We start from the raw sequence: 14602 nt of genomic DNA, 5'->3' as shown, positions 1-14602 counted from the left end.
TGAGTGTGGCTTGGAGGCGTGGCATGGTATGGTGGGTGTGGCTTGGTGGGCATGGCAGGGGGAGGTTACTGCAAAATCCTCATTCCCTCCGATCAGCTGGGACTTGGGAGGCAGAGAATAGATGAAGGCGGGGGCAGTCAAAATTTCCACTACCAGTTCTCTAGAACAATGCAAGTTGTTCCCCTGCTGTACCTCTGCTACAGTGCTTCTCCTTTAATTTCAGAATAAAATATTTGAGGGATTTTTCCCCCCATTTTCCATTTGTAGCTTTAGTTAGAGATCGGTTCCTTCAAATTAGAAGCTTCTTCAGCTCTGACTGAATAGTGGGGAATGGAAGGATTTATAGTCCTTGCAGCCAGCTGGTCCTTTGCATTCTTTCAGAGAGTCATTGAGGTCACTTGGAGGCTTTATCTGTGTCCTCAGAGTCCCCTGAGTGGTGCAAATGGGTGTGAAGCCTTTTGCAGGATGTTTTCTGTCCAGTGTCCCTTCCCTGTTGAACACAGAGACAGGCTGTTGGCCATGAGTCTGTGTTGTCTGCATCTCAAACTGAAGTGCAAATATTTCAAATGAAGTGCAAATGAAGCAGTTTTTTTGGATGAGAACTGAAATGTCTTGAAAGAAAACAAGAAAGTCCAGTTGCCTCTTGAAAAAGCACCTTTGTGATGAAATGATTGAATCTTAGAAACATGAACTCCCAGTGCAGAGGGAGCACAGGTAATTTAATAAACCAAATTGCACCAGGAAGGGCCACTTAGTTCAATGCACGATGCCTGTTCTGACCGAGGCTTTCCAAGAACATGAAGCCAATTCCTGGTCCTGCAAAATCTCCTTTTATTAATTGACTCTGAATTCTGCTCATTCACATCCAGCAAAGTCTTTCAAGGGAGGATTTACAGTCATAGACCTTATCTGACTTGGAGAGCTGCCAGGCTGATGCCTGCAAAACTTGGCAAGGAGTCTCGGAGAGTCATAAGTCAATTAAGCGAACTAATTGTCTCCTGCAAACTCCACTCCCTTTTAGCTCCTCTTTTATTTCCTCTGGGAGGGGCCTGTGGCCTTACTCCCAAGTCGACCCCTGTTCTTTAACTGTTCCCTTCATCTGGCAATCCTGCGCATGCGCACACTGGGAACAGGCTCCAGCTTTTTTAAAAAAAAAGTTTGATCTGGAATAGCAGCAAAATTGCAGACCAAATTCAGCATCTGAACCTGGGGAAGTACAAGATAAGAGTCTCCATGACTAGAACACTACATGCTGCTGTGGATTTGCCTCTTTGTGTTTACCAACTGTAAAGTGATGGATACCAAAGATCGGGGTCTTGCTTTGCTTGTAATAAAAAAGAAAATGGGAAGATTTTAGATGATGACTGATGCACGAGTCTCCTTGGAATAATTAGAAATGTATAGAATACAAAATAACAGTTGAAAGGGACCTTGGAGGTCTTCTAGTCCAACCCCCTGCTCAGGCAGGAAACCCAAACACATTTTGGTTAAGCTTGTGGATTGGACAGATTTGGAGTGTGTTGTTTCATCTCCAACCATGCTCTGATTTACAATTTCTGCAGAGAAGACGACTTGTAAACCCCGCTTTTTTTTTCTTTGTAGACCTTAGAGCAACTTTGCTTTAACCCCCCAAATTCTTCTCTACTCAGAAGGCTATTATTCATTTCTCGACTTCAGGATAAATAAAGAAATAAAGAGTGAAGAAAGCTGCTACTACTTATCTCTAAACTTTATGATAAAGAAAGTGCAGAGAAGAGCAACAAAGATGATTAGGGGCCTGGATGGCTAAAGCATATGAAGAATGCTTGCAAGAACTGGGCATGGCTAGTCTAGTGAAGAGAAGGACCAGAGGTGACATCATAGCAGTCTTCCAATATTTGAGGGGTTGCCACAGAGGGGAGGGGGAGAACCTACTGCATTTTCTAAAGCACCAGAAGGCCAGGCAAGAAACAGTGGATGGAAACTGATCCAGGAGGGAAGCAACTTAGAACTATGTAGAAATTTCCTGACAGTGAGAACAATCAACCCATGGCGCGGCTTCCATCCAGAGGTTGGGGATGCTTCATCACTGGAGGCTTTCAAGAAGAGACTGGACAACCACATGTCAGAAATGGTACCAGATCTCCTACTTGAGAAGGGGGTTGGACTAGATGACCACCAAGGTCCCTTCCAACTCTGTTACTGTGTTCTTAGTGTGGTGGTGGTTGTGAAGAGAAAGTTGTGAATCAGAAGTGGGTGACGAGAAGAAGACATAATGTCTGAACGTTTTTGGGTTTTTTTGCATCTTTCTTCTAGAAGTGAAAGGAAGCCTCAACTGGTTATTGTCAGAAATGGTACAGGATCTCCTGCCTGAGCAAGGGGGGGTGGACTAGATGACCTCCAAGGTCCCTTCCACCTCTGTTAGGGACACTGGGCGAGCCCTGCGGATCCCCTCTCAAAACCGGTTGGGAAGATCCTCTCTTCCAACTCCCCCAGGAAATCTCAGCGCCAATCCAGCCAAGGAATTCTGCAACGCACCGCCCATCTTGCAGTTTCCACCCCGCCCCACCAACCTTCGGACGGAGCATGCGCCGCAGAGCTTTGCGAGCGCTCGGCTACGGCAGGAGAAAGAGGCGGGGGGGGGAGAGGGGGCGGCGACGGCCCTTTAAAAAAAGTGGGGGGAGCGAGGAGGAACGGGAGGCTGCCGGGAACGATGCCTCTCTAGGAAGAAGCGCTCTCTCGCCCCGCATTCCGAGACCTCCCCATTCCCCCCCCCCACCCTCGGAGGTGATTTATGGCTAATAGAAGAGCCGGGAGCGAGTTGCCCGGATCGGGGTCGTGGGGAAGCGCGAACCCGCGTCGTCCGAAAGGCTTCCTTTCCCGGGAAGCCTGGGAAAGAGGTGGGGTGGGGGTGTCCCCCAAAAAGGGGTGGGTGGGAAGCCCACCGCAGACAGAGAGAGCCCCCCCCCACACACACACCTGGCCGGTTCAGCCCTGCTGTGTCTCCCACGGAGATCCCCCCCGCGGGTGGCGCGATCCTGGGAGCTTTTTAAAGCGCCTTCCCCGCTGGCCAGCCGTGGGATTGATTTAAGAATACCGAGGAGCCAAAGATGAGGCAACGTATTGTCTTGGTTTGCATTTGGGTTATGGTCCTGTTGGAGGGGACGCGGGGGAGACTTAGGTGGGTGGCCCGGGAACCCGATCGTGGGAAATTGGCAAGGAGGACTTTCCGAAGTTGTAATGTAAGCAATAGCAATAGCAAAGCAATAGCAATAGCACTTAGACTTATATACCGCTTCATAGGGCTTTTACAGCCCTCTCTTAGCGGTTTACAGAGTCAGCCTATCTCCCCCAACGATCTGGGTCCTCGTGGGTCCTCGTTTTGCCGCCTCGGAAGGATGGAAGGTTGAGTCAACCATGAGCCTGGGGAGGTTCAAACTGCCAAACTGCCGGCAGTCAGCAGATTAACAGAGTTGGAAGGGACCTTGTAGGTCATCTAGTCCAACCCCCTGCCCAAGCAGGCTACTCTACCTACACCATTACAGCAGAAGTAGCCTGTATGACGTGCTCTCCATCGCTGGAGGTTTTTAAAGAAAAGATTGGATAGCCACCTGTCTGAAAGGATAGATGTTCTCCTGCTTGAACAGGGGGTTGGTCTAAATCAGGGGTCACCAACCTTTCGGACCTCAGGGACCACTAAATTCATAATTTTAAATCCCGCGCACCACTAATATGGCCACTTTTTAAAGATAAATAGTATTCAGTGCGATATAAAAATGCAAATAATTTTTCAGTAGGCCACCAAAATTTTCTCGCGGACCACAATTGGTGACCACTGGTCTAGATGATCTCCAAGGTTCCTTTTGGCTCTGTAGTCCATTGGATTGATTGGCTCCGCCTTTGCTTTAAACTGTTCTTCCAGTGTCTTAGAAGGGGAGGTGCAAAAAAAACAAAGAAATGAGAAGCTTTCTTTGCTCTTTTGAGTGTCTGGCTTGTCCACAGGAAAGCGGTTCAGAGGCTCCTGGTTTACATGCAGCTGAGAAGGAGAGGAGCGGAATAGACACCGCTGTGAGGAAGCCGTCAAGATGGACATGTAGAAGTCAGGCGGAGGGTGGAGAGGAGCTCCAGACCTTCCTGCAACTGAGGCCGAGGAGGGCAGGGAGGGCTGGAGCCAGGCGGGAGACCATCCCTGAGGAGCCCCTCGGCTCAGAGGTCGAGAGTTTCCGCTGCTTTTGCTACCTGGAGTCCGTGGGGAAGTTTGCAGTCACCTGCAGCAGCTTTGCCATTGGTTGCCAAAGCCCGAGAAGAGCAGCGGAGCTCAGGTGGTGATCCTAGAGCAGTTCCTGGCCGTGCTGCCCTGGAGATGGCGGGCTAGTTAAGGGAGTGCGGGATGGAGCGCTGTTCCCAGGCGGTGGCCCTGGCCGAAGGCTTCCTGCTCAGCCAGGTGGAGGAGCGGCGACAACAAGTGAGAGACTCGATCCTCCTGGGAGGATCCCCTTGAGATGTAGTTGTTCCCCACAAAAAAAACCCCTTTATTAATTTACTGTGAATTCTGCTCATTCACATCCAGCAAAGTCTTTCAAGGGAGGATTTACAGTCACAGACCTTATCTGGCTTGGAGAGCTGCCGCCGATATCTGTAAAACTTGGCAAGGAGTCTCGGAGAGTCACAAACCAATTAAGCGAACTAATTGTCTCCTCCTTTCGCTCCTCTTTTATTTCCTCTGGGAGGGGCCATTTATCATCCACTGTGGCCTTACCCCCAAGTCGACCCCTGTTCTTTTAACTGTTCCCTTCATCTGGCAATTCTGTGCATGCGCACACTGGGAACAGGCTCCAGCTGTTCGTCTGCCTCACTAATGTCTGACTCTGAAGGCAGCTGATAACTGGCTCTGGCCCCCTCTCTGCCTCCAACACAGAGTCCTCATCAGAACCTTCCACAGACTCCAGGACTGGCCCATGTTCCTCCCCAACCTCCTCACTGCCCGAATCTGCTCCTAGCTTCGCTCCACAACAATATTGTCCTTTCACTGACTTGTCTGCCTCAAATGCACTTTGTAGTACTAGAAGAGACTATGGTTTCCCTCCATTTCATCTCCAGTTTGACGTTTCCCCATCCAGATTATTCCACAGGAGGGAGGATTTGCATCTTTACCTATGGATATAAAATAATCCATCTTTGAAGGCATAGAAAACTTCTCTTGTTCCAATCTTCAGTTGTTTTAACTGTTGTCCTCCTGTGATTCTGGCTGTTATTTCAGATGCAGGAGCCCTTCACGAAGGCAGTTTTGGTACCACCTGAAGGAAGAGAAGGTCTTTCCGGTCCCTCGATGGAGCAGCTGTCGGGAAGGATCCTGGAGGAGGATCCAATTTGGGTCACGTTGCCACGTAAGTGAAGCTTGGTTCTTGAGGGCATGGAAGGCTTGAAGTGCTTTCATTCATGTGCTGTTTTTACACACACGTTTTGGGCTGGGGTTAGTTTATAGTGCTTCCCTTTTACCTCAATCGCAGGGAGCAGAAGGCTGTTGATGGAAGTGACTGAAACATCTCTGCATGGTGAGGCAGCCACAGCTCAGGTAGGAGAGCTTCCTTAAAGCACAGAAATCTTTGGGGGGAAATGGGGATGTCTGGTTTGATCATGGGACAATGCCGTGCCTGTTAAAGAGATTACGTGTTGAGGTCAGGAGTTGGCTCACTCTCACTTTCAAATGATTATTTAAGCACAACCCCACAAATCAATATTATTTATTCATGTAAACAGCTGAATATTTAAATTTGTTTAAATTCAAATTTCTGCATTGGTTTAAAATAAATCCCTTGCAGCCTAAGGCAGATGCAAGGAGAAGAACCAGCTAGCGTTTGTGAAAGCAAAGAGTCATTTTGATTTATTTACTTTTATTAAACCATTGGTAAGACTACTCAAAGGGGATGCGGTGGCTCAGTGTCTCTCTGAATAAATTGGAAGTTTGAGGAAAGCTTTGCCTTGGACTCGGATTTAATTTTGGATGATATTTGGAACGCTGACAGACGTGGTGGCTCAGTGGCTAAGGCGCTGTGCTTGTCAATCAGAAAGGTCTGCAGTTTGATGGTTCGAATCCCTAACACCACGTAACAGAGTGAGCTCCCGTTACTCGTCCCAGCTTCTGCCAACCTAGCAGTTCAAAAGCATGTAAAAATGCAAGTAGAAAAATAGGGACCACCTTTGATGGGAAGGTAACAGTGTTCCGTGTCCATTGGCATTTAGTCATGCTGGCTACATGATGTCTTCGGACAGTGCTGGCTCTTCGGCTTTGAAACGGGGATGAGCACCGCCCCCTAGAGTTGGGAACGACTAGCACCTATGTGCAAGGGGAACCTTTACCTTTAAGACTACTCAATGTGTTAATAAACAAAGCAAATTACAACACTGAGAATTGATTAGCATTAAATAAATTACATAAACACATCGGATTAAAAGATGTTTATATGAGGTTTGCATTTGTGCAAGAGGATTGCTCCTGAAGAAGATAATATCTTTGGGGTATAAAAAAGAAATGAAAGGTTTCCAAGTGAAGCATGTTGGACACTTAGTCCTGAAGACGATTTGCTCCAGGAAGAAATTCCAACCCTGTAAATGGGTCACGGTGCCTTTCCTTCCTCGTGCATCTCTATGATTCCACGTTCAACCAAGGAAAGGCTTTCAAAGATGGCTGCATTGTTCAACTCCAACCTAGAGATTCCAGTTCCACCTTTGTGCGCTTGTGAATATTTCAGAGTGGTAGTGAATCTTTCAAGAGGCACCTGCCAGTTAGGTTAACAGTAACCGAGTTGGAAGGGACCAACTCTAGTCCAACCCCCTATGACAGTGATGGGCAACCTTTTTGGCGTGGTGTGTCAAAAATCGGCAAAAAATCGAGCATAACTCGCGTTGTGTGTCACTTCGACAAAAACATAATTTTGCACAATTTATAGTTTAAACTACAAAAAAGTATAATTGCAATATATAATTGTATTTAATAAACCAAAAACAAATTATTTAACATACCTGCTTAGTAACTTCTTTGTTCATCAGTCGATTTCGTATGTTGCCCTTGATATTATTGAACTTGTTTGGGGTGCCGTGAACCAGGGCTGTGGAGTCGGCTGCTTCCAGCCACGTCCTCATCTACATGCCGCTCCAGCCTGCCCCTGCTATGAATATTCCTAGTGACGCGAGGGCGAAGAATATGAATATTCATAGCGGGGGCGGGCCGGAGCGGCATGTTGATGAGGACGTGGAGCTGGAAGCAGCAGACTCCACAGCCCTGCCGTGAACTGAGATAAGTGTGGTGCGGTCATAACCGACAGTCCCAGGAGTAGACTCTCTGTGCCGGCCTGACTGGAGAGAGGCGCGCACTGTTCCCGCGCTCCTCTCCTGCGGGTCCTCCCTCGCCGCGCTGATGACGTGTGTGCGCACGGCACGCACGCCTTACCAGCAGCCCCTGCGCTCAGAAAGGGGCGGCGGCGATACAGTAAGTGAGTGTGGGCGGGGGAGATCACACGTCCCGCCCCCCCGTGCAGGAGCCGAGGATGAATCGCATGAAATCCTGTGCGTGTCACCCCAAATGGCTACGCGTGTCAGCACTGACACGCGTGTCATAGGTTCGCCATCACTGCCCTATGACAACTGATTAGGTCAAAAAAAGAGCATTTTCTCTTTTGCAAAACTTTTTGCTATTTAAGATATATGAAATCTGGGACAGAACTTCCTGGGACTTCTGCTGAGGAACGTATCCTTTGAATTCCAGGATTCGGTGTCCTTTGAGGAGGTGGCTGTGTATTTCACGGAGGAGGAGTGGGCGCTGCTGGATCCCAGCCAGAGAGCCTTGCACGAGGAAGTCATGCTGGAGAATTTTAGGAATGTGGCCGCTCTGGGTAAGGCCTTGCTTTGTTTGGGCTTAGTTAATTGTCGTAAGTGCAAAGAAAAGAGCACTTAGCTAGAATAAGCACAGAAAGAAAGTGTCCTGTATCTCTCTGACTTCTGTTCTTCATAACCACCCAGTTTCCTAGGTTGCCTAATAACCAGTGGCAGTTCTCATACTAGCTGTTTGGTCAAAAGGCCCACCTTTGGCTCTGAGTAAATCATGTGTAAACTCCCTATAGGGCTGAGAACTCTCGGCAGCTTTTTAAAAACCGCTGTTTGGAAATCTGGAAAGATTTCAAGAAGCCACACAAGTTTAATTTTAGTGCTGGACTAGGCAGATGGCACACAACTTCTGCATAAGCAAAACTCGCATTTTAACATTCTTGCATTGATACCATATTTATTGGCAGTTTAGCATCTTCTGAACATTCTCACACATTTAAAGTGTCTTTTCATCAGTTTATCACTTTTCCAGTCAATCTTCCTCCTGGTCCTCTTACTCGATGGAGTGGCAAACTATGAGGAGGAGGAGATCCCCAAAAGTGCTTTTTCAAGAGGAAACTGGGTTTCTGTTTTGTTTTGTTTTTTTAAAGACATTTCTCATCAAAGAAGCTTCTTCAGCTTTGTCTGGATGGTGAGGAATGGAAGGATTTATATTTCTTGCAGACAGCTGGTCATTTGCATTGTTTTAGAGAGTCATTAAGGCCACCTGGAGGTTTATCTGTGTCCTCCTCGGAAAACAGGCCATTTCCAGCCTCCACAGGGTGTTGTGGAGCCGTTTTTGCCCTTCCTAGGCTCCTAGAAAGCCCCTGGAGCATGAGAAGGGCGAAAAACGGGTTCCACCACAAAACCGCGGACGACAAAATCGCGGTCAACGAAAGCGCGCATTTGACGTCATCACAGTGCGACGAAAACATCGCGCTGTGATCGAAAAATGTAAAAATAAAGCGAAAACCTTACCCTAACCCCCCCCAACCTAACCCTAAACCTAACCCTAAACCTAACCCTTAACCTAAGCCTAAATCTAACTCTAAACCTAACCCTTAACCTAACGCTAAACCTAACGCTAACCTTTAACGTAACGCTAAACGTAACCCTAACGCTTTAAACCTAACCCTAACCCTTAACCTAACCCTAACCCTAACCCTAAACCTAACCCTTACCTTTATGTGAATCGGCTTGCTTTAATTTTATTTTTATTTCAATTTTTAATTTTTTTCGTCGCGCTGTGATGACGTCATATGCGCGCTTTCGTCGATCGGGCTTTTGTGGACCGCGGTTTTGACGGGTCATGGAAAAACGGACTTACTGGGCCCACCGGAATTTTCTGGCCTCCGCAGGGCCTCGGGGGGAGGGGTGTTTTTGCCCTCCCCAGGTTCCAAGAAAGCTCTGCGTGCATGTGCAGGGCAGCAGGGGGGGCATTAAATTATGGGGGTGGGCGTGCATGCTTTTGGCACCCAAGGCAAAAAAGGTTCGTCATCGCTATCTTAGATAATCCAAAATAACAGATCCAGCATTTTTTTTTTCTATTGGAAACTTAGTGACTAAGTTTTTCTTTCCTTTTCAAAGGTTATGACCAGAAACAAAATAATTATAAGGAGACCAGGGTAACCCTATTACACATGATCAAGTCTGAAGAAGCCACGCTTGGAAACCAAGAGGCATCACAAAGGAGTAAGAAAACCTGCATATGGAAGGGAGGGAAGAATTCACCTTCTTCTGAATATAATGCAGTCTATGATTTCCCAACCCAGCCAGTTCAACAACGAGAAGATAAAGGAATATATAATAGATGTGGTGAGAGAGGCGACAAGAAATTTGATTTCCGTAAATACCAGACTGAAGAGGAACAAAACACATATCAAGAGGGTGGGAAGAGTATCAATCATATCTCTTCCATTAATTTACATTACCAATCACATCTCAAGGACACACCATGTGCATTTATAAATTGTGAGGAAAGTGTCAATTTAAGCAGTCATCGTATTTCTGATAATAATGAAAAACAGCGTGAGTACGAAGAGGGCTCCAATAAGAAACAGTTGCTTATTTTACCCGCAGAAACTCCACCAAAGGAAAAAACATACAAATGTTCACAGTGCGGAAAGGCCTTCACACAGAGATGTAAACTTACCATACACGAAAGAATCCACACAGGGGAAAAACCATATGTGTGCCTGGTCTGTGGCGCAGTGGTTAAATGCAGCACTGCAGGCTACTGCTAGATCAGCAGGTCAGCGGTTCAAATCTCACCGGCTCAGGGTTGACTCAGCCTTCCATCCTTCCGAGGTGGGTAAAATGAGGACCCAGATTGTTGGGGGCAATATGCTGACTCTCTGTAAACCGCTTAGAGAGGCCTGAAAGGCCTATGAAGCGGTATATAAGTCTACTGCTATTGCTAAAAAAAAAAAAAAGACCTTCACACAGAGATGTAAACTAATCATACACGAAAGGATCCATACAGGGGAGAAACCATATATATGCCAGGTGTGTGGAAGACGATTCAATCAGAGTGGCCACCTAACAAGACATAAAAGAACCCACACTGGGGAGAAACCGTATACGTGCCTGAAGTGTGGAAGGAAGTTCAGTGAAAGTTCAAGCCTTGTGATGCACGTGAGAAGCCACACGGGAGAGAAACCATATATATGTACAGAATGTGGAAAGAGCTTCCGTCAAAACAGCGTCTTTGTTTGCCATAAAAGGATCCACACTGGAGAAAAACCATACAAATGCACAGAGTGCGGAAAGAACTTCAGTCAGAACAGTAGCCTTTTGAAACATAAAAGAATTCATACAGGGGAAAAACCGTACCAATGCCTGGACTGTGGAAAGAGATTCAGTGTACGCTCAGATCTTACATATCATAGAAAAATGCACACAGAAGAGAAATCATTTAAGTGTTTGGAATGTGGAAAGAGCTTCAATTGCAACCGTTACTTTATTCGCCACAAAAAGATCCACACAGGAGAAAAACCATACAAGTGCTTGGAGTGCGGAAAGAGTTTCAGTCAGAACAGTCACCTGGTCAAACATAAAAGGATTCACACAGGGGAAAAACCCTATCAATGCCTGGAGTGTGGAAAAAGCTTCACTGCAGCCTTACATCTTACATATCACAGAAGAATGCACACAGGGGAAAAACCTTACAAGTGTTTGGAATGTGGAAAGAGTTTCAATTGCAGCAGTTATTTTATTTGCCATAAAAGGATCCACACAGGGGAGAAACCATATAAATGCCTGGAATGCGGGAAGCAATTCAATAGGAACAGTCATCTTGCTTATCATAAAAGGATGCATACAGGAGAGAAACCATATAAGTGCACAGACTGTGGAAAGAGCTTTTCATATAAAAATGGCCTTAGGTACCATCAAAGAATCCATACTGGAGAGAAACCATATGCCTGCTTGAAGTGTGGAAAGAAGTTCAGTGCAAGTGCAAACCTTATGATGCATATAAGAATCCACACTGGGGAGAAACCGTATAAATGCACTGAGTGTGGGAAGAGCTTCCGTCAGAACAGCGTCTTTATTTGCCATAAAAGGATCCACACAGGAGAAAAACCGTACAAATGCATGGAGTGCGGCAAGAACTTCCGTCAGAACAGTAATCTTATCATACATAAAATAATTCACACGGGAGAGAAACCATATGAATGTGCAGAATGTGGAAAGCACTTCAGTCACAAAAGTCACCTCATGAGACATAAAAAAATCCACACAGGAGAGAAACCCTGTAAGTGCACAGATTGTGGAAAGAGTTTTAGCCGAAATAGTCACCTCGCGAAACACAAAAGAATCCACACAAGAGAAAAACAATAACTTGGGAGCTTTCATCACACGTATTTTCTTTTTATAAAGGGAAAAATAGCAATATGTTGACTGTAAAGTTCAGTAGCCTTGTCAGACTTAAAGGAATCCACATGGCAGAACCATAAAAACGCCTGAAGTGTGGAAATAAATTTAAAAGAATGTTGCACTTATTTCTCATAAGAGGTTGTATTGTGGGAAGGATGCCTGGAGTAAATGGAATTACCAGGACCGGCCTTTTATCCCCTTAAAAAAAAATACAGGAGAAAACATGTACAGTAAATGGTACATTTAGTTGAGCTACATGGACTTAAAAGTGCAGCGATGTGTGGGAAGGCCATATCCATTTGGTATAAAAAGTATACCTAGGAATGGGTCAAAAAGACTTTTAATAAGGCCTATCATCTTACATCCTAGAAACATTCCACTCGGGAGAGAAACTCTAAATGAGCGGAATGTGGAAAGGATAGTGACAGTTGGACCTGTAAAGTGGCCCTGACAAAGAACAACTTCATATTGTTCCTCAAAAAAGAATCCTAATCATTGCCAACTAATATTTCTGATTGGTTAATCCCCCGTGAGACGCCATTTTTCTTTGAATGTGATGCACGCAAGACATGAATGGTTTGGATCATGACGTGGATATCATTTTGATCCCCTGAAGAGATATCTGATTAAAATCCTGGATCTGAGCTTCACTTCTTATAAGAAGTGAACCATTTGGTTCTTTTCATTATTATTACCAAACCAGTAATTATGACATTTTGTAATTATTATTTTTCTTCCAACTTGTGTTAATGTATTAATTAATTAACACAAGTGTTAATGTTCTAAGTGGCCCCAAGTTAGGCTTTCTAGCTTAGTTCCTGAAATAGGCCTCGGTAACTGCTGTCATTTGTTGGAACAAAATAAATCCTAAATATATATCCAAAACATTTTCTCTGATAATGTGAAAGAAGTGAAAAGATTGAAAGGACGCCAAAGAGGAATGCCTGAAGGAGGAATTATTGCTATTTATTATTATTATATATACCAGAATGTGAAATCATAGCCACCACTTCTTTTAACTAGGATTGGTCTTCATATTCTTATGGTTTGTCCACAGTCACCCAGTTTAGACTGGATTTGGCATTATCATATTTTTGTCTCACTTTTTTTTTTACATTTGGACACCTTTATCTTCATTCGTTATACCCAAATCTCTCTTGTTTTTCCCAAATCCTATGGAGTGGCATGGGCCAGGCTGAGAGTGAGTGATTGGCAAAAGTCACCCAAAATGTTTAGGTTGAAAATGAAATGAAAAGGTTCGCAAGGGATATTAAAAAAAAGACTTATAAAAGAAATAAAGCTATCAGTATACCAAATGTTCTATGGATTTGGCCAAAAAAGGGGGGGGAATGAACTGAATTTTTATTTTGCTTCATTTGTTGTGATCAAGGAAGTATGAATCCCTCTCCCCATTGTGAGAATGCATTGCGAGTATTTACCACCATTTAAGAGATTCAGACTGGAATTAAATTGGGGCAGAGTGGAGTTCATCAGAGAGTTCAAGTTAAGTGCCGGGAAAATAGACTGAAGCATGCTTAGCGTTGTTTAAAAAAAGGCCACCAACAGGGATATCATATCCCTGTCGAAGCATTTGATGAGATGCCCTTTAGAAGAAAGAAAAAGTTTGTCCTGGATTGTTCTATAGTGCTGAATAAGTAGTTGAATTTTACAAAAATGTCATGATGATGATAATGGTAAAACTGTCAAATACTCTTAAGACTTTGAATAAGAAGGTATCTCGTGGGTCATCTAGTCCAACCTCCTGCTCAAGCAAGAGGCCCTACACCCGTGACAGTAAACCTATGGCACGCATGCCACAGGTGGCACGTGGAGCCCTCTCTGCGGGCATGTGAGCGGTTGACAATTTCAGATCCACCACATATGTACGCGCCCTCCTGCCAGCCAGCTGATTTTCATGTCTCTACTGTGCACGCAGGAGATGTGTATGCATGCGGGGAGGATCATGGGGGGATTGCAGTGCGCCTCCCCCTACACTCTGTTTTTGGTGCCAGGAGGCTTCAGGGAGGACCTCTGGAACCCAGGGAGAGGCTGTTTTTGCCCTCCCGGAAGTTTCGGAAGTCCAGAAATGGGCCTGTTTCCGGACTCTGGAGGGCCTCCAGAGCCCGGGAGAAGCCGTTTTTGCCCTCCTGGAGGCTCGATTAAAGCCTCCTGAGCCTGGGGAGGGCAAAAACACACAATTTTGGCACACAAGAAAAAGCCTCACTCCCTATACCATTTCTGACAGATGGCAGTCCAATCTCTTGTGTAAAGCCTCTAGTGATGAAGCCACCACAACTTTTGAAGGCAAGCTGTTGATTGTTCTCACTGTCAGAAAATTTCTCCTAATTTCTAGATTAAATCTCTCCTTGATCAGTTTCCATCCATTGTTCCTTGTCTGGCCGCCGGGTGCTTTGGAAAATAGGTTGTCCTCCTCCTCTCTCTGACAGCTCCTAAAGTATGGGAGCAGTGCTATCATGTCACCCCTGGTTCTTCTCTTCACTAGACTAGCCATGCCCAGTTTCTGTAACCTTTTTATATGTTTTAGCTTGGGGAGTGAGGTGGAGGAGGGCAAAAACGGATTTGACATCACCCCTCAGCCTGATGTTTTCTCATGTGTAAAGTTGTCTGTTGGAGATTCTTGTTATTTCCTGTGTATTAAGCATTTTCTTGTATTTATCTTCATTGCCAATGATTTCTTGACTTGTAAGTACTTCCACTTCAAAAATAAATGTATCATTATTTGTATATTACCATGATTTCAAAGAATTTTTTGATACAAATATATATTTAAAACAATACAGGAAAATGTAGTAAAAAGGTAGGGGGGGACAATATGTTAAAAAGGGTGGATAACTAAGTTTGAATAACCATTTCTTATTTGAAA

General features: G+C 45.2%; 1 protein-coding gene across 1 annotated transcript in view; it reads left to right on the top strand.

Annotated features, from left to right (window-relative positions):
- The window catches only part of LOC116502592, a 48972-nt gene extending 35201 nt beyond the window's left edge, over positions 1–13771 (top strand). The window contains exons 18-21 of the mRNA XM_032208469.1: positions 5240–5366; positions 7745–7871; positions 9430–10040; positions 10276–13771. Of these exons, the coding sequence (XP_032064360.1) occupies positions 5240–5366; positions 7745–7871; positions 9430–10040; positions 10276–11682 (2272 nt within the window). The 3' untranslated portion in view covers positions 11683–13771. The remainder of the gene's footprint in view (positions 1–5239; positions 5367–7744; positions 7872–9429; positions 10041–10275) is intronic.
- The last annotated feature ends 831 nt before the right edge of the window (positions 13772–14602 follow it).

This window comes from Thamnophis elegans, chromosome 2, assembly GCF_009769535.1.
Source record: "Thamnophis elegans isolate rThaEle1 chromosome 2, rThaEle1.pri, whole genome shotgun sequence".
Classification (NCBI taxonomy): Eukaryota; Metazoa; Chordata; class Lepidosauria; order Squamata; family Colubridae; genus Thamnophis; species Thamnophis elegans.
Note: the sequence above shows the minus strand (reverse complement) of the source record. Positions and strands in the feature narration are given on the sequence as shown.